Here is a 21046-nt window from a genome sequence, read left to right on the forward strand (position 1 = left end):
TTTAGAAGGTACACACTATACATTTTTAAAGTGATTTATTTTGAAAACTTTTCAGATTAGTTTTACAGCTATATCAGAAAATGAATGATTGTTTGGTTATTTAATTTACCAAAGATAAATGAAGCAGATATTTATGACACCATTGGCAGGTGAACTATCTCCAATTCAACAGATTAATCATTAATATTTGGAGGATTTTCTTGCCATGCTGTATTAGATGTTTTCCTCAAAAAGCATTTTATCAAAAAAATCCAATTTAAATAAAAAATTATTTTTATCCACCTTGACTTGGAGGGTTGTTGGGTATGGATGGGAAAAGTATGGAACAGGTTTTTTTTGGGGGGGGGTGAGGAGGGAGTGCTAGGGAGCTTCCCCCATCCAGACCCTGGCTGACCCCTAGCCTCTCCCATTCAGTCAGGCACATCTGTCTGGCCCCCATGTGTCCTTGCACCCCCTGTCCACAAATGTCTCTCCACCGCCACTCAGACACCCACTCCCCCCATCCCCGTGTGCCCCTGCACCTCCTCCCCCCTGTGGTCCTGCGCCTCTCCTCCCATTCAGCCCCTGCCCCACTCTGTCCTCCCCCACTAGCCCTTATCAGCCTCTATCTGACCCCCCAGCAGCCCCACACTGTCTGTCTCCCCATAGCCCTTGTCTCCTGACCTGACCCAACAGGCACTGTGAAAAAGGCAGGCTCTTTCTCTTCCCTAGCTTGCCAGAAGCTGCTGCTCTGTTCTATCACCACAGCGCCCTCTGGTGGGAAAAAGGTGGAGCTGCAGCAACTTTCCGGCAGAAGCTTTTTTCTGAGCAAAAAAATAAAAATATGCATGACTCATTAATTATGCACGTGCGCAGTGGTGCAGAATTTCCCCAGGAGTAACTATTTTTGCTTGATTGTTGTAGGGTCTGATCCAAAGCCACTGGAGTCAGTTAAAAAAATCCCATTGACTTCAGTGGGCTTTGAATCAGGCCCTTGTTGCCCATGTTAATGTTTTGCTACTTAGACTAGTTTTTCACAATATTTCCATGCAAGTTACTTTAAAATTGCCTTCAGACTGGGTAAATTTGTTTACAAATCAAGCTTTAATACAGAATAATTTGCAGACCCTGAAAGAAAAAGATACAGGAGGGTAGATTGGCAGGGGAAATTCTGTGCTCAGTTCTACCCTGTGCAACTTAATTGATTTGAGTGGAGTTGCATTGGTATAGAATTTTACTCACTATTTTTTCTTTTTCATACTTTGGTTTTCATTTATAACAACCCAAAGTATATGAGAACAAGTCCTATATGTACAATTTATACATGGGTGATAATACAATATTCATGCAATATTAAGGTTAATAATTTATCTGCAAAAAGCTTACAAGAAGTGTTCTGCCTAATCTCCCATGTTCTTGACCTGTAAAAATATTTTCTTCTTGCAAGATTTCCATAAAATCAAGATAGTACTGCTTTGTGCAACCACCAAATTTAGCCAACATTAAAGTTCACAGGGCCACATTAGTGATGTGGATGACATTTTTTGGGCATCTGACAATCGTAGCCTTAGGATTTAAATTTGAAGAATATCCAGAAGTCAGAAATGACTAAATGTTTAGTCAGCATTTTAGCTATCTGTATCAGTACGCTACAAGTGTATTAGCCCTAACATCTCTCTGAAACACAATTACTACTAATCTGAAATAAAATCTTCTAAGGAAAAAAAAAGAGAGAATTTTGTTGATTCTTATCACTGTCTGACTAATACTTTATGCATTTAAAGATGTGCTACAGGCTGTATCTTCAGCAGCTCTTGCAGAACTTGCTCGGGGGAATGAGAAGATGCAGGATGCCATTGCAAATGCAGATGCAATTGGTCCTCTGGTTGAACTTCTCCGTGGAAGGAAAATCACTGTGCAGGTGAAAGGTGCTATGGCTATAGAAGCACTATCGGATAACAACTCTCATATACAGAAACAGTTTCTGGAAAAATCAGCAACAAAATATCTTTTAAAGCTCTTGAAGGCAAGAATTTATTTCGCATTTTTATTTTTCTAAAGTCTTAAATCAATTTGTTCATTAGAAAAAAGCGTAAAATAGGCTGTTACTTGGAATAATTGGAAAACCCGTAATATCATGGAGTAAATAGTTTTTTAAATGTGTAAGACTTAAAATTCTGCTAGTGAAGGAAAAACTTTGGTTTTTTTCAAACTTTCAGGCGTTTCACTTGACAGTTAAGGAACAAGGTGCTACAACTTTGTGGGCACTGGCAGGACAAACACTGAAGCAGCAAAAGCTTATGGCAGAACAGATTGGGTACAACTTTATTATTGATATGCTCTTGTCACCATCTGATAAAATGCAGTATGTTGGTAAGATTTTGTTGTTTGTTTTGCATAAATTTGCAAAATATTGGACAGTTTATTGGAGGTTTTTAAACATACATTTTTGCTTTGTTTTGGAAGGAGGTGAAGCAGTCATAGCTCTTAGCAAAGATAGTAAACTTCATCAAAATCAAATATGTGAAGGAAATGGAATTGGTCCTTTGGTTCGATTGTTGAGAAGCACAAAGATAGCAGAGGGCACGCTCCTGAGTGTCATCCGAGCTCTGGGGACCATTTGTATTGGTTTGTAGAATTTCTTATGTTTTAAGTTGTTGTTTTTTTTAAAACAAACAAACAAACAAACAAACCTTAAGTGGTTTTGAATGGGAAAAATGCAAACCAGTTTGAAACAATATCAATGAAAGAAGAAAATATTTTATTTAGTATTACATTTGGATAGAATTGAAATATAACTTTTCAATATATGGAAAAATCATTAAATTTGGATAGAATTGAAATATAACTTTTCAATATAAGGAAAAATCATTTGCCATGAACAAAATTCTTACTTTATTCATACATTAAAGCTTTGTGTACATTACATAATTTTGTCATGGTAACCACAGTTTGGAGCCCCTAGCATGCCTATGAAATGTAACACACAAATTGCTTTCAGTAATGTGTATGTGATTAAAATGCCACAGCTAAACACCATGTGGTCCTTCCCCTTGCCAGTTTCCACCACTGCAGTGCCAATGTAGACAAATAGTTTTGGTGTAGCAGCCCAACAGTGAAAATAATCTTCTCACTCCCCCAGTGCCACTGCTTAGGTGTACTTTCTAATCTACTATCTGGGATAAAGGTTTCCAGTTGGCACTTTACTATAGAAATTTCCCCGCACAAACCATTGTCTTAATCTGTGGTTATTTTGTCAGCATCAGCTACTTTTCTAGCATTGTTATTATCCCATAATTGGCTTCTCTGTCAGTATGTTTCAGAAGAAGCTTCTTATGAGCATGCTGCTTCCAGCTGTCTGGGTCGTGGGGACCATCTGGGGAGGTAGTTAAGCTGAATTCTGTGTGATTTAGAGTACCTTGGTCTATGACTGGGTGATGGAATGACTTAACAAGTAGGCCATTGCTGAGTTTAGCAAGCAGTGCCATGACAAGACTTGGGGTACATCTGCATTGCAGTTTTTAAAATCCATGGCAGCGAGTCTCCGAGTCCAAGTCTAAAAACTTGGGCTCATGCTACAATGCTAAAAACAGCAGTGTAGACATTGTGGCATGGGCACTGAAACCTGCCCCCAGCTCCAGCCTGAGCCCGAATGTCTACACTTTTTTTTGTAATAGCGTATCATGAGCCCTGTGAGCCAGAGTCTGTAGACCTGGGCTCCGAGACTTGTTGCCATGGGTTTTAAAATACAGTGTACCCTAACAGGCTGATCATGCACTAAAAAAGGCACTGATAACAGCCAGCCCAGTGAAAGGGAAAAAAAGTGTGTGCTGCATTGTCTCGTGAATTTCATGTAGAAAGGTTCTAGTACATGGAGCTGGTTACTCCTTGATGAATATGTACATGAACTTCGCAATATGAAATCTTTTAGCTGTTGGTCTTGTTCTCTGACTATCTGTGCGTTCCTATTTTTGTAATTCTTGTCATATCCTGGCTGGCTGGTTTTTTATTACCCTTATTTGTTAAGCCACATCTAAAAACTAAGAATGTAAATTCTTTTGGGACTGCAATCTGACTTGGGGGTATTATAAAAATAAAAATATTAATTTTATGCCAACTTATTTCCTTATGGTGTATAAAAAAGGCCTGAAAGTTTTTTTTTCTTGTTTTCATCCTCAAAATATCAGAAATGTCAAGTCTTGTCATGCCTGTTTTTGTTGGAAGACTTTGATGACCTAAATATGTGGATTGAGTGCTGTCACGGCCCTTAAATGAAGGTGTTGAATCCTTAATAAAGGCATATTTTCTTTCATATTTAAATTGGTGTTAACCAAAAAAAAAAAAAAAAAAAAAAAAAAAAAAAAAAAAAAAAAAAAAAAATAAAAAAAAAAAAAAAAAAAAAAAAAAAAAAAAAAAAAAAAAAAAAAAGCCCCAAGCCAAAAACCAGTATCTTAAAAAGTTTAAAATCACTTCCTATTTCAGTTACTCAAGTTTTAGTTGTACAATTGCTCTGATGTAAAAACCTACTAATTCTCCAACATCCATAGAATTTTCTGAGATGCACAAAACCTGAATTTCGATGTAAAAAGCAAAAGGGGGAAAATACTTTTTTGCCACGGGAATTGCCTCCCTTTCAGGACTTTTTTTGTATATCATAAAGAAGAAAAAAGGCACAAAACCACTCTTGGGTTTTGTACTTTTTGTGGCTGTTTTCCTTTAAAGCAAAATGTTTTTTACAGCAGTGTATTATATGTCCACCAAATTAATTGTCACGCTGGATGATTGACCTGACAACCATAGAAAGCCATGTCATTCACATTCTAATGCTATTTCTATGAGAGAGGCATGAGAAAGTGGATGCGACTAACAGGAGAGATGCTGGAAATGTGAATGTTGCATCTACTACTTGTTTGGAGAGTACCAGCATTCCTCCCCAACTTCAAACCCCGCCAAAGAGGACATTTTTGTTGTCATCGTGTACAGCAAGAAACTTAACAAGCTCTTGAAACCTTCTTGTCTAAACTCTTTTTGGTATTTCATAAAAATAAGGTATTTTCAGTATTTTCATCCCAAATTCCTTACTCTGATTTTCTTGAAATTTAATGTAAACCAGATCAGATCATTTCCTTTCCCCTAACCTACATTCATCCCAAGAATAACATGTTTTTAGAACAGATGTGAAATGAGTCTTCAGGTTTGGCAAAATGTATTTGTCCTCTTAAAATAAGCTCTCTCTCCTGTCTCTTCTTGACATATGAGGCTAGATCAGCTGGATAAACCATACTAAATGGTGAATCTGAAATAGTCAAGTGCATTGTATCCAATTACAAGGAAGCAGAGGTACCCATTCTAGAAAATATTTATGTTCAATTGCTAAGAGTAAAAGTGACACCTAAGGCAGCTTTTAGTCAAGTCTCTGGAATTTTAAATGTCTGTGCATGTATTTGGAAATCATTACTTAGATTTAGTCAGCACTATTATTTAGGGTAGGGTGGACTTTTTGGCAAAGTGGTTCTCCAGTTTCTCTATAACTAGAAATACCCTCAGGCAGCCAACCTTTGGGATAATTAGTGCTTATTACAGTCTCCAAGACTTTGTTTGGAAACATGTTAATGAAAATTCACCATCTGCTGGGCTTCTCTGAATTTACTCCATATTTACCATCCTTTCCTCCATATATCTTTTTCTAGGGAGCTGTCAGCAATAGAAGCCAGGCATACCTTTATGTACACACGGTCCTTGTACATAAAGGTAAAACACCTGGATCAGCTCTAATACTTAGTTATTTCAAGTGAAAAGAGTATAGTACTGTTATTCTTACGTAATCTGCCACAATTAGGTATAAACTGGACAATTTTTCTTTATGCTTTCTGTTTTTCTCTTGCACAAATGTCTTACACGGGATACATCTGACATGTGGACTCTTACAGGTGTGGCTCATACAAACAATCCAGTCAGCCAGGAAAACATAGTGGACGAACAGGCCTTACCAATACTGGTTCACCTGCTTAAAAATCATAATTCTCTTCAGATAAAGGTGTGGAATAATGGTGTGTGTGAGGGGGTTTCTATGTATGTGTGAGCATGTTCTGTGGCTGAAAAATATTCTGAACTGAACTTTCTGAGAACACTTCTTGCCATCTTTTTGCAGCTTAGAGCATGAGAAAACAAAATTAAATAAATAACATCCCTCCTTAACAAGACACTTCAAAAGCCAGCTACTGAGGAATAATTGCAAACTATGCCTAAAAAACGACTTACTTTTAAGTGTATGAAGGCAATCATAAAAGTAATTTAAAACTTAAAAGATGTGCTGTAAGGATTCTGTTTTCCCCCTGTGGATTTATCTTGAGTAAGTTGTTTTTTCTAGATGAGCTAATTGCTCATGAATATTGGACTTCCCTATGCTAATTCATAACATCCCTTTTGAGTTTGTTTTTTATGCAGGGAATAACATATGACAGTTTGATATGCTGGCACATCTTCAGTGCACAGTGAGGCATATGGGACCAAACCTACCTGCTGGTCATAGAATATCAGGGTTGGAAGGGACCTCAGGAGGTCATCTAGTCCAACCCGCTGCTCAAAGCAGGATTTTTGCCCCAGATCCCTAAATGGCCCCCTCAACGATTGAACTCAAGACCCTGGGTTTAGCAGGCCAATGCTCAAACCACTGAGCTATCCCTCCTCCGATGAGAGCATGTGAATACTTTGCTTCTCTAAAGGTGCAGTAAGTATAAGTATAATATATCCACAATTCTGGAGTCTTCATTCCTTCGAATATGACAACGCTTGGAATGACCAGGCTCAGAATGCTTTAAATCTGTTTTTTGAGACATTAAAGCTATAATGAGGATTGGCTGAAAAACTTATGAATCTGGTCATACAGAAGCATGGCTCTGCATTTGAGTGTTACTGCTGTCTTCAAAGAACAAGAATTACAAGTCGGTCATTTTGTTTCTCTAATCCTAAAGTATAGATATAATTTAAACTACATAAATAAACCAATTAACCAAAGACCTTGTAGTGTAATGGACAAAATACCATTTGTTTATGGTATATAAATTACAAGAGCAATCAGTTCTCACTTCAAGGCACAAGCTGATCATGATTTGAGGTCAGGAACATAGGAATTCACATACTGGTCCAGACCAGAGGTCAATCAGCAGACCAGTATGCTTTACAGGAAGATGCAAGAAACTCTGAAGAGGGCAGTTAAGAAGTAACCTGACCATACAGGAAGTTTTTTCTTAACACCTTTAATTCAGTGCCTGGCTTATGCCATGAAGCATGAAGGTTTATATCCCTTAAAAATAATATATTTTGTAAATTTCATCTAGTGTAAATGTGGATGTTTCCATTTACATATAAATATTGAATCCTTTTTTTTTTTTTGGCCTCAATTATATTTTGTTCAAGTGAGTTTTCCTACATACTGTGACAGACCCAGACCAGTGGGGTACAGGAGTCTGGTAGAGGGCAAATATACTGGTCACTGGATGAGTAGTTTTCTGTTCCCTGAGTGACCAGAGCAGGGGCTGCACTAGAGTAATCAGGAACCTGCTAGAACCAGTTAAGGCAGGCAGGCTAATTAGGACACCTGGAGCCAATTAAGAAGAAGCTTCTAGAATCAATTAAGGCAGGCTAATCAGGGCACCTGGGTTTTAAAAAGGAGCTCACTTCAGTTTGTGGCGAGAGTGTGAGGAGCTGGGAGCAAGAGGCGCAAGGAGCTGAGAGGGTGTGCTGCTGGAGGACTGAGGAGTACAAGCGTTATCAGACACCAGGAGGAAGTTCCTGTGGTGAGAATAAGGAAGGTGTTTGGAGGAGGCCATGGGGAAGTAGCCCAGGGAGTTGTAGCTGTCATGCAGCTGTTACAGGAGGCACTATAGACAGCTGCAGTCCACAGGGCTCTGGGCTGGAACCCGGAGTAGAGGGCGGGCCCGGGTTTCCCCCAAACCTCCCAATTGACCTGGACTGTGGGTTCTTCCAGAGGGGAAGGTCTCTGGGCTGTTCCCCAACCCACATGGTGAATCTCTGAGGCAAGAAAATCCGCCAATAAGCGCAGAACCCACCAAGATAGAGAAGGAACTTTGTCACAATACTTAGTTTTCTAGTATAAACTGATTTGTTGCTTATTAAATAAAATATGCCATGAATTTGCTCTGCAAAGTGTAAGTATATAATATCTGCATTTTTCTTTAAAATATATATTTAGGTTGAAGTTGCATATTCCTTGGCTTGCATTGTTTTAAGGAACAGTAATTTACAGGCTGTGTTACAAGAGGAGGAAGGTTTCGATTATAGTGATGTTCTTGAACTTCTTAATGCACCTGATAAGGTACTGTACTTGGTAAAGTAGCAATATTAATTTAGGAAAAAGTATTCTATATTACTGTCATAGTGTCACCATAAGCCAAATATGGCATACCAAATTTACTATACTGTAGCTCCAAATGTTTACTGTATGGACTTCACATGTCAGACACACATATCAAAAGTGTGTCCTTTTAATATAACTATTTTTAAAATATTCTTATGGGTTGGGTTAAACTTTACTGAAGCCGGTGGGTGTAACAGCTACTCTTAATTTGATAGCTGTAAGAAACAGTTAAGCTCATTTATAGCAGTCCTCACCCAAAACAAAGGCATATGGAGAAGGAAGCTGCAGACATAGCCTGGTCCAGGTCGGTGTGTGTCCCTGACAGAATCCTAGAGAGAAGACTTTTGGGCCTTGTGCTGGCTAAAAGAGGTTTGAGCCTGTGAGTAAGGAAACAGTCTCATATTATTTGGGTCCTCATGTGTTCAGGGAAACAGTACATTCTTTGTAAATAAACAAAATTTCATCAGAGAAAAACTCCAACTCCATCACAAATTTCTCCTCCTAACTAGAACAGCTTACAAAGACCCCAAATTGTTGGCTACCAGCTTGAGTCAAAAGGGGTAACAGTATAATTATTTAATAAGTTCTATAGTTTTATTTAGATTTGGACATATAGTTTTGAAATTAAAAATGTATATGATAGGCTGAAGTACAGTTGCAGCAGGGTTAATGGTATAAATGCTATCACAATTTCAAGACTAATATATTGTTCAGAATCAAGGCACACGCTAAATTCATGACCACAAGATCCTCAGTTTAGGAAGAAGCTACTGACTACTGCAAAAAGGGACAAACCTTAAACCCAGAATATGTGTAAGTGACTTGGTAGTCCTTTCCATCATGCACACATCCTCTGGAAGTGCTAATCATTCCTGAGGACAATTGTGCCTGATATGGAAGGATGTTGGAGGGGATCAGAGTATGTGCATGTTCCTCTTGCCCCTATCACCAGAGAGAGGGATTTCTTTAGGCTGAGGGTCCTTTACTTTCTCCCAGACTCACACTTCCATTTCAAAGCAGTGAGCTGCAAAATCACTGTTGGGCTTCATTGCTACATCCATCCAGTCTTCTCAGCTGTCAGCCACAGAGGCTTGTGTTCTGAAGTGGATTTGGGGAGGCTTAGCACATGCTCAGTACCTTCCCAACAGCATCTTCCAGCTTCTGGTAGTTGGGGTGAGGGAGGCTAGACAGCCATATGGGTGCCTCTGTGTGTGTTCTTTCTCATTCTGGGGACAAACAGACCTCTGCAGCTGTAGAGTCTAGCTGAATCACACAGTTTGTGCTGTACATCATCTACCTTATGTTTTACACTGCTGCCCCTCACCATAGTGTCTGAAATACTTCCATGTAAAATCAAAAGCAATAGTGAAGTCCTTAGTGGACTGTATGGCGTCTCTGACACTTCAGGGACACTTCAGGAAAAACTGCAGGGATAGGGTTTGTTTTTTTTAAATTTTATTTATTTCATTTTTTGTTCTGTCTGTTTTAGGAGGGATTTTTTTTTCTTTTGTTCTTGATTGGGGTGTTTTTTTTTGTTGTTGTTGTTGTTGTTGTTAAAGAGAAGTGTCAGTGTGGTGAGTGTCATTCTTATTGTTATCTAGTCTCTGAGGGTTTGGCCTGCAGTATTTATATGAAAATCAATAAAAACAAAGACGAAAAATATGAGGCTAGGGGTTGGTAACTATTTTAACATATCAAAGAATACAGTATTTTATTCTTTAATTTTTAGATAGTATGAAAACTTCAGAGCTTGCATGTTTCTGTGGGGTTTTGTATTTTTTTTTTTTTTCTTGAAGGATATTTGTTTACGAGCTGGATATGCTTTAGCCCTTTTTGCATACAACAATCCTGTCCAACAGTTCCTGATATTGGAAACCGGCGCAATTATGATGTCTACATTTGAACCTTTTCTACGATCAGAAATTGAGACAGATAAAGCAATGGCTGCATTTCAGGTATAGGAATAGGGCGTTTACTCATAACACACAAAACAGATTATACATTTTGGGCCTATGTGTAATGTTATGGTTATTAGTATAACTGATAGAACTGATTTTTACACAAAAATATTAATATAAAGTCCTTTTCAAAGAGCTTAAATGGCCGAATATAGTAACACTTATAAAATGTGTAAATTACATTACAGATTCTAAAGATCCTAGTCTTCTCTGCAAGTCTCCATCATGAACTATTTCAAAAATAATCAGAACTTGGGACTGTTTTTGATGGTAGAAGAAAATGTTGGCTATAGACTTGATCCTGTATCTTTACTCAGACAAAAATCAATGGGAATTCTGTCTGATTAAGGAGCGCAGGTTTTTTCCCTATGTGTTTTTTAATTTAGCATAAGAAAAGAGTAATCATCGTATCAAGATCATTTTAACAAACCAACAAATGTATAGAGTGGTGGAAAAGTCTGAAACATCTGAAGATGTATGAGTTATATGAATAAAATTGCTTGTATTGCACTGACATGTCTATACTAAGGTTGTGCCTTTTTCTGCCAATAGGCAAAGGTCCAAAGTGCAAGTGATAGGGTTGAAAGTGTCATGTAAACGTACAGCACTATACACAATAAGTGATTTTTTTATTAATAAGTGAAGAAAAAAGGAAACAGAAGAAACCTATTTAAACAATCTGTATCTTTTAAAAATTGTCTGCCTTTGATTTCAGATTGTTGTTTTAGCCAGAGTCATAGTGGATGTGGACCAAGTTACTTTGTCTGCAAGAGGTGTTACTATTTTAGTTGAACTACTAAATTCTGAAAAGACAGCTACTCTTGTTCTAACAGGTAAGAATTATAGAAGATGAGCAAAAACTCATAGCAATATAAAGTTAAGTATTTCCATAAAATACTGTTGTTTCTCCAAAATGAGATATTGAACAGTAGGATAGTGAAACTTACTGTTTACTATTAGATGGCAGACTCAGGTCAGGAGATTGGCTCTTCCAAAATGACTGCACAAAGGAGTAAGAGGACATAAGGCAGAGGTGGGCAAACTACGGCCCGTGGGACCGTCCTGCCCGGCCCCTGAGTTCCCGGTCGAGGAGGCTAGCCCCCTCCCCCTCCCTAGCTGCCCCTCCTCCCCCGGAGCCTCAGAGCACCGCGCCACCAGCGCTCTGGCCCGCCGCTCCTGTCGGGCAGCGCGGGCGGCGTGGCTGGCTCTGGCCGGGCAGCGAGCTCCTGCTGCTCTGAGCAACATGGTAAGGGAGTGGGGGCTGGTTAAGGGGCAGTGGTCCCGGGGGCAGTCGGGACAGAGAGCAGGGGGCGGTTGGATGGGCGTGGGAGTCCGGGTGGGGGGGGCTGTAAGGGAGCGGGGGTATGGATAGGGGTCAGGGCAGTTGGGACAGGGAGCGGGGGGATTGGATAGAGGGTGGAGTCCCGGGGGACGGTTAGGGGTGGGGGTCCCAGGAGGGGTGGTCAGGGGACAAGGAGCAGGGGGGGTTGGATGGGTCACGGGTTCTGAGGGGGACAGTCGGGGGGCAGGAAGGGGGTGGGCACCAGGCTGTTTGGGGAGGCACAGGCTTCCCTACCCAGCCCTCCATACAGTTTCGCAACCCCGATGTGGCCCTCGGGCCAAAAAGTTTGCCCACCCCTGACATAAGGCATCTCTTGGTCTGCTTACAGCATGAGGGAGGGAGGAGCAGCTGCCTCTGCAGGGCTTTTACTCCCACTCCCATGCCCCACTATGGTCTGCCTAGCATAATTAAACTAATGTAGAGGGAGAAGTAATCTGCATTAGGAAAAAAGATTTGGCAGATTACTTTCCCCCCTCTAACAAGGTAGGACCCAGGGACTGAATTGTGACTCTGAGACACAATTTAGTCCCTCGTCTGTTTCTGGGGCAGCACAGGTTACATGCTGCCCCTTACCCTGGGCAAACTGTAGATTTATAATCTGGCCTTCCATTTTTATTCAATTCTTGCTCAGGCAAAATTCATATAGAAATCAATGAGAGTTTTGCTTTGGTAATAAATGAGTAAAAACTGAAGAAGGATTTCAAGATTTTGCTCAAAGACGATAAAGGAGATGAATTTAATAAAATACTGCTACAGTATTTTAAAATGATTCCTCTTACAAAAGCAAATTTCTTGGAGGCAGAAATCAACATTTTAGATGCAATAGATATAAAAAACGTATTGAGAATATCACAGTAGAAATAATGACAGAAGACAAAAGACTGTGGGTATGACGACTTCCCTGATAATATTTAAACACTTTTTGAAAAAACAAAGCATTTCATTAAGATTATGCAGGAGACTAGAAGTGAGCAAACTGATAATATGTTTGACATTATATGATGTGTAATTCCAGTGTCTAATTAATTTGTAGGGAAGTTATTGGCTAGCCTGGCTCATACAAGAGCAGGTGTTCCAGAAGCAATTACTGAACTAGGAACTATCAAACGTCTTTGTTATCATTTGTACTCAGATAAAGAAGAGGTAAAATTTCTCCCATCTCCCCAAAATAAAATGTTCATGTTGTGGTTTTAAATTTATTTTTCTTCTTTATTAATTATATCTATTTGTTTGAAAAATTAGCTGATGAATGTTAGCTTTATATGTAGTAATAGAAATATTTTATAAAACCTCACTAAACAACCAAAAAGCCACATTAAAAATAAGATAACTGTGTAAGACAAAGATCCTGGCCCCATTGAAATCAATGGCAAAACTTCCACTGACTTCAGTGGGGCCAGGATTTCCCCCAAAGGTTTCAGTGTATGTTTGTTAAATTCGTAAATCCTGATCATGAATGGTAAATTTCTTACCTGATAATTTCCTTTATAATTGTAGTATCTACCACTATTCTGAGATGTATGTGAAGTAGTGAGCAGTGAACAGAAGTCAGGAGAAATAAGAAACAAGATTGAGATAAGGAAGACACCCCCCCCCAACTCCAAGTTAATTGCCCCAAATGGCAATGCTATTACTAGACCACTGCTTGTAGCATATCGCTGCCACAGGAGGCCTCTGTGAAGGATAGAAAGTCCACTTTTATAGGATCTAATAAAGGTGTTAACTTATGACCACGTTGCTGCCCTGCAGATTTCTGAAGTAGAAGCATAAGTTCTTTTTGCCTATACAGTCATCATAGCTCTTGTGGCATGTGCCTTAATGCCTTCTGGACTGGAGCACCTGGCATCTTGCATGCTTCTATGATGCGTTGCTTGATCCATATAGTTACTAATAGCTTGGATACCCTAAGCCTTTGGTTCTTTGGATGAAAGGATACAAACAAGGAGCCCTAGCTTCTTGTTGATTTGGGGCACATGTTACAGCTCTTTAGTGCTTTTTTGAACATCTAAAGTGTGCCACAGCTTTTTCTCAGATGCTGTGGCTTTGGACAGAATGAAGGAAGGAGTATCTCCTGTGAGGAATGGGAAAATGAATTCACCTTAGGCAAGAATGATTCTGGTATTCTTCACACCAGCTTTTTCACACCTGGAATACACAGTGAGATTCCTATGTGAATATAGCTACCAGTTCAAAAACTCATCTAGCAGACATGATGGTGACCAGAAAACAGATTTTGATGGATAGGTAGAATAGAGATATTGATGTCAATGGCTCAAAAGGGTGTGGCTTAGGACTTTTAATTCCTATTGGAGGTTCCATTTGGGAACAAATGGTTTAACCACAAGTTTTGCCAGTCTGATTGCTCTAAGAAATCTGGATTCTTGAGGGTTCTCTTAAGGAACCAGAGGATCCAGAAAATAGGAGGCTACTTATTGCTGACACCTGGTGTGGTATGGAGCTGGGCTGAATTCCATTGTTTACCCCTTCCTGAAGAAAGTCCAGGATATCTGAGATATCAGGATCCTTGGGATTTTTGTTATGTTCTTCACACCACAAGCTAAACGTAGTCCAGATGGAGGAGCAGCCCTTTAGTGTTGAATCTTGCCTGGAGGAGAAGAGTTCTAATTGCTTTGGAAGATCACTTGCACAGCTAAGGCTTCTAATGGTAACCGTGCCTCAAAGGGTCACAATTGAGGATGCCAAATTCAGGATGAACTGGTGAGAAATAGGGCAGATACACCCCAAGACTGATGGCTAATCCCCCTTAGGATATACTAAACCAGCAACAAAAGTAAACTTCTGTTTCACCACACTGGCTAACAAGAAGTCATAAAAGCAGTTTCCTCTGTCATTTCAGTCCTTGTATTACCACTGAAAACACTGGATTTAAAGGTGAGTGGTTCTTTACAACCAGTCTCATCAACTAAAAGGTTCTTCTGATCCCAAAGGACCAGCCACACACCCACGTCAATATATAAGTTATATCTTACCCAAAAATCATGCTGATGCCAATCCTTTAGTATCTAAAAACTAAAGGTTTATTCATAGAAAGAAAGAGAGAAAGAAAGAAGTGAGAGTTAAAATTGGTTAAAGGAATAAAATACATACAATAAATGCAGAGTTCTTGGTTCAGGCTTGTAGCAGAGATGGAATAAACTGCTGGTTTAAGTCTCTGGCAGCTTCCAAATCATTGGAAGGTCCTCAGTCCATTGGTTAGAATGCTTTAATCTGGGTGTGGATGGAGAAATGGGCCTTGGTAAAGGATGTCTGGTCTCACTGAGAGCTGCACTGGTGGTTCCGATTTCAGTTCTATCAGATTGGAGAATCATGATCTCTTTGGCCAGCGTGAAGCTATCTTTGCTTCTTCTCGCCTTATCTTCTGGATCACCTTCCCTAGAAGTGGAAAGGACAGAATTGCATAAAACAGGCCTTGTGGCCATATGTGCAAAAAAGCAACTGTTCTCAAAGATCTGAGGTCTGATTCCCTGGCGAAGTACTAGAGTCACTTAGCATCTTTATGATTGGTGAATAGATTGACTGCCAGAAGGCTGAATTCTGCAAAATCAGAGTGATTCGGGCACCATTCTGAGTTTTTGATTATGCGTCTGCTGAGCCAGTCTGCCTTTGGATTCAGCTCTCCTTTTATGTATATTGGCCTTATGGAAGGGAGAGTCCTCTCTACCCATTCCATTATCTCCATTACTTCTGTGCATAGTAACGCTCCTTGTTCCCCATTGGTTGTTGAGATATGCCACATTGGTTGTGTTGCCCAGGACATTTTTCTACCTCTATGTAGTTCTGCAACCTCTGTAGGGCTAGCTTGATGGCTCTAAGCTCCAATAGGTTGATGCTCTGGTTCCTTTTCCTGGAGTTCTAGGCACCTTGTGCTGTCCAACCCAGATGCGCTCTCCATCCCGACAGGATGGCCTCACTTGTGAGCAGGAGTGGTGAAAGCTCCCTAAAAGTGTGTGGGGGGCACCGACTCCCAAACCATGTCCCCCCCGTGCCGCCCCTTCTCCTTGAGGCTTTTCCATCCACTCGCTCCTCTCCCCCATTCACCCCCTATCGCTCGCCCTTACAGCTGGTAAAAAGTGATGGGACCATGTCTCCCCCCCCCCCCCCCCCGTTCTGGTGCCCCTGCTTGTAAGTAACTGTGGGTCTGGAAGGCAAATGGGAAGACTCCTGCGGAGGTTCTGTGGGATTGCCCACCACCTTTGAGAGTTCAGCATCTGGTTGGGAACCAGTACCTGATCTTGCATGCATTGTGGTGAATTGTTCCATACTTATAGGAGAAACGCCTAGAGGCACCTCACCCCTGGGGTGATATCTGTATTTGAAACCAGGAGGTCCAGTAACTGTATACATTGAGATAACTGTTTGGCTGCAAATCTGTTATTACTTGTTTTTAAAGTTGTTTTTAATATAGAATTGTAAATCTAGATGGAGTATTATTAAGAATTAGCCAAAATAATAAAATTAATAGTAATTTAAATTTTTTATTATTTCTAATAAATAATATTATCAGGCACACTTATCAACATGGATTAAAGCCAAATACTTTTGTTCATCTTCCCATGGCTATTCATCTTTTCCAACGTGTGCCTCATTATAAGATGCTTAAGCTTGTTCTCATTAAAGTCAATAGTAAAACTCCCTGTGGTGTAGGATCAGGCCTGAAGTGTGCATCAGGCTACCAGTGGTAGACCCAAATTTATCTTCTTTTTACTGGTGGGGGTTTTTTCTGTTATTTTAAATTATTGACTATTATTCTGATCCTCATTTGGTGGTTTTGTCAGGTTGGGAGCTGTGAGCATGCATCCTTGCTCTGTTTTGATAATATAGTTGCTTTATTTAATGTGAAGAATACATCTTTGAAATCAGAATTATAATCAGCCTCAAACCATTATCAGGGACAACATTTCTGTTTCTTCTAGGTTCGTATAGCCTCAGCTGGTGCTCTTGGATACTTAACATTTAACCGCACTGCTTATCGCCATCTATTAGTGGAATGCAGGAACAAACCCAAGCAGTTCACACGTCTAATGAATAACATCAGCAGGGATGCAAAAATAAGCCAGGACTTTGTAAAAGAATTCCAAAGGCAAAGACAAGTGGGACTGCCTTCTTTAAGGTACCATATGCTGTACATTTATATGGGTGTGTGTTTACTGAAGTTAAAAAATGAAATAGAAATGATTATATGATTTTATATTTAAGGATAAATTTTCCAAATATGGCAGCAGAGGTCTGTATGCAAAAAATGCACGTGCATACAACTAAGCCATTGGTGCATGCAAAAAGATATTTGTTCATGCAAGTACCTTTTGTGGGCACAGTTAGTCAATTTGCTTTGGCAAAAGTGGGTACATGTATATGTGAATGTTGGCCTCAACTTTAAGAAAATGTATCCTTCCTTGTGCACAAATATTTCCTTACTCCTCTCAAGCCTAATCTCATATTCTGTGTATATATTTCAAATATATGCACACTTTATCGCTGCTTTACAAGATGGTATCTTTTTTCTCATGTGAAAACCTAGGTGATATACTAGGAACCAGTAACACCAGTCTCAAAATATTAAGGTAACATTATCATTTGCAAATATCTTAGGCAAAATAGTCAATTGACAAAATCCAAAGTAATAAGCTGGGGCAAGTTCTGTCAGGACCCTGTGCATGAGCATGAATCAGAATCCTGTGCCCGGCGCGGGGAGTGCATAGCAGAAGTTTTACATCGCTAACATGCTCCCCCAAAACGCACAGGTCCTCCAGAAATGGTGGTGGTTTTGTTCTGGAACATGATTTACATATTTTTTTGAATAGATGCAATTGACTCGGCATTAGACCAGTCTGTGGAGAGTGAAAGGGGCCATCTCCTGACAGGATTCATTCCTGGCCAAAATGGGTGTATGTTAATGTTGATTTTTAGCATATGTATTGGGTTGTGTTCATTGTGGGGCCATTCATGGAGGCAAAATTTAGCTCCTTGTCAAAAAGCTGTACATCAAATTTAAATGCTCTGTTTATTATTTATATTTATAAAAATCCATTCAATACTCAGAGCTACTACAAAAAATTAATGGTAGAATTTAGAGTAAGTTATGGGCATCTCCAATCCCATATAAAAAAACAAAACAGAATTTATAATTAAAAAGACATATTGAAATGAAAACATAAAAATATAACTTATTTAGAAATTAAATGAATTTAGTTTATTATTGGTATTACAGTAGCATATTGAAACTCGGTCAAAGGTAAGGTCCTCATTGTGCTAGGCTCTGTATGACTAACAAAAAGATGGTCCCTGTCCCAAAAAGCTCACAATCTAGGTTTAAGACCGAAGAGGCAGAAGAAACAAACTGATGGGCAGGAAGAGAGTGGGAGGACAAGGTAATAGTAAAATGAGCATATTTTGCATAGTAGGCAGTGAGTTTAGTCTATCATCTGCCTACCATAAGCAGCTGGTAGTGCTTTTTAAAGTTTTTGTGACAGAGGTACTTGGAGGACAAGGTGGTGGCTCTGCAGATTATGACAGGTTTTCCCCCATATATAAAGGGGTATAAAAGAAAGTGTACAGGTGGTTTTGGGAGAAGAGGACCATCTTTGACAGTTCAGATTACATGGTATAGTTAAAGATAACTTTGGCGCCGTAATAATCCACCACAAGAACATGTTAAGAGTTAGACCCTCTCAACCATAGCCCTTTGGGAACAGTGCAGGAAAGATGACTGTTGCTAGAACAGAATTTCCCTGTAGATTCAGTAAGCCAGTAGTTGACAGCAGCTGCTAGCCTGCACGCTCTCATCCTCCAGTTGTGAGGGTAGAACCTATCTCCCACCTCTACAACATGGGGTTGCAATGGGAGAATATCCCCACCCCCTTATGCCAACTCTGGGTATGGGATGGGTTGTGGATATGAGACCCTACAACTTCTTTCCCTCAATGATAAAAATGAGAAGAGAGAGAATGTTTTAACAAATGTTACTGTAAACAGGAATCAAAGTTTAAATGCAGGCTCGTTAACTTTCAGCACCACAATGCTGCCTAGTTATTCTGCCCCTCTATGAGGTGTATTTACACAGAGTAACAGGAAGTTATGGCCAGGCCCTCATATGTCAGAAGACCTATGCAAGCCAGCCATGCTAGCAGTTGCAGTAAGCATATTCAGGGAACACTGCTGAGACAGAACTTCTGTGATTGTATTCACTACTAATGTTACAAAAGTGATTTACTTTTGCTGTATTTTAAATTACTATAAATTATAGCCAGTTATGGAAATAAAACCTAGCAATCCAATAAAACAGTTCTCATGGAAGGTATGGTATCGGACGGTACATCAGTTTATTCTAGCGAATAAACCTAGGACATAATAGGAATAAAGAAAATCTATCTGACAAACTTATATCCATGTTTACAAAGAGTTTTAGAAACCTGACAAACTTATATCCATGTTTACAAAGAGTTTTAGAAACCTGGTTTTTATAGTCAAACTCTTGCATGAATGATTAGGAACTATAATGTACTAACTACATTCAGGTTAATAAAGAGAGAATTCTAAAGGAAACAGAATTAGTAGTAGGGTTTGGAATGCCGATAAATACATGGTTTCTTCTGTGCAGTGATGCTTCCTTTCAATTCTGTCATTGATTATATTTCTTTTAGAATTCTTTCCCAGAATTTACATAAATCAGTCAATTCCTAGAACATGTGGTGATAATCTTCCATGTAAGTTTTACATTTCTAACAGCTGTTACACTTTCATACTTAATCCTAAACAGTGTGATTTGCGTCTTGTTAAAATATCCATGTAACTATGAATTCCTTACAATTTCATTTTGAGTTCTGAGTGATACTTTAAAGCTAAAAGGAACATTTGCGTAAGAGTGCTGTGCTTAAATTTATGTCTCAATAATAAACAAAATAAAACCATACTTCCAAACTGGAATCAGAAAATACCACCCACTGTTCAAGGACAGATTGTGACATAAATGGAAAATGGATTGAATGATACTCTAACATTAGACTTATAAGACAACATACATGGAAACAATTTGTAGATATCAGCTAAGATTCTGATAGGATCCCCCTCCTTTCCTTTAAACTAACATGTAACAAATATAAATTAAATATATTATTCCCATACAAAACCCTCCTATGTGGTGGTGATGAGATTTCAGACATATATCAGTACTTTGAATTTCAATAATTTTTTTAATTAAAAAAAAAAAGAAATTTTTAAGATTAAATTTACAAGAAACACCAAATTTTGAAAGCCTTGAAATTCAAAGTTAAGATAGGTTTCAGAGTAGCAGCCGTGTTAGTCTGTATCCGCAAAAAGAACAGGAGTACTTGTGGCAGCTTAGAGACTAACAAATTTATTTGAGCATAAGCTTTCGTGGGCTACAGCCCACTTCTTCGGTTGCATCGTTAAGATAGTCGAACTAGCTAAGTGTTCTGTAATTAGTGTCAAATTTGTATGTTTCTGATACTAAATGTGATGACTTGTCATCACACTAACTTTTGTTTTTAATGTAAATACTTTAATATAATGATCTGTGTCTAAAGAGACTTAGATTAATAGCTGCCAAACAGACAGAGGCCTGATGCTATGAGGTTCTCAGTGCCTTCTGTACTTTGAAGGATTGGGACCTTAAGAACAAGTGGGGAAAAATTGCCTTCAGCATTCTATTTATCTAATGAGGAATTTGTAAAATTATTTTGTGTGTATTGTGTATAACACTTAAGGTGGTAAAGTGGCACTGTGGGCTGGATTGTAACTACAATCTGGCCTAAGAGACACTATGTAGTTGCACTGCCCCAGGAGTAAAGCAGGAACGGGACCCAGATCAACAAAGAGACTTAGGCACCTAAACCCCAGATTTAGGTGCCACTGCAATCCATAAAACCCTAGTTTAGCTGCCACCTAACTCCGTAGGTTCCTAAACTCACTCAGTGCCTAAATTTTGGCTGTAACAGTTTCCTAAGCACCTAAGAGGCTGCCTTTGGGCATGTGCACTGTTGCTTCAGGCAGGCACTCAGGCATCTATCTCATAAGCCACAGCGCAAACATCAAAGCAGGTGAAGACAGGTATTGCCCTGCTTATCTGGCCTATGGGGCTCAGTCTAATAGGCCTTGCTCTGAGCATTCCACACAAAATAGGTGGAGATGGGTGGGATGGGGAGAGGAGGCCTCCCTTATAACGTTTAGACCAGCGATTGGGAAACTCACCTGGAAGTGGGAGCAGGGCCGGTGCAACCATTTAGGCAACTGCGATTTGGGGGGCGCCATTTTCTTCGGCAGTGACCATGGTGGCTGGATCTTCGGCCGCCCCGGTCACTGCCGGCATTTAGGTGGAGGGAGCTGGGACAGTGGAGCGCGGAGAGGCCG

The 21046-nt window shown here is 39.6% G+C and overlaps 1 protein-coding gene across 1 annotated transcript in view; it reads left to right on the forward strand.

The window, feature by feature from the left end:
• ANKAR (ankyrin and armadillo repeat containing) overlaps window positions 1-21046 on the forward strand; it is a 53488-nt gene that overhangs the window by 21128 nt on the left and 11314 nt on the right. Inside the window, exons 13-21 of the mRNA XM_024198075.2 lie at window positions 1764-2005; window positions 2199-2352; window positions 2446-2607; window positions 5910-6016; window positions 8195-8317; window positions 10156-10314; window positions 11033-11150; window positions 12693-12802; window positions 16594-16790. Of these exons, the coding sequence (XP_024053843.1) occupies window positions 1764-2005; window positions 2199-2352; window positions 2446-2607; window positions 5910-6016; window positions 8195-8317; window positions 10156-10314; window positions 11033-11150; window positions 12693-12802; window positions 16594-16790 (1372 nt within the window). The remainder of the gene's footprint in view (window positions 1-1763; window positions 2006-2198; window positions 2353-2445; window positions 2608-5909; window positions 6017-8194; window positions 8318-10155; window positions 10315-11032; window positions 11151-12692; window positions 12803-16593; window positions 16791-21046) is intronic.

The sequence above is a fragment of the Terrapene carolina genome, unplaced genomic scaffold, assembly GCF_002925995.2.
Source record: "Terrapene carolina triunguis isolate 2854851 unplaced genomic scaffold, T_m_triunguis-2.0 Scaffold62, whole genome shotgun sequence".
NCBI classification, from domain to species: Eukaryota; Metazoa; Chordata; order Testudines; family Emydidae; genus Terrapene; species Terrapene triunguis.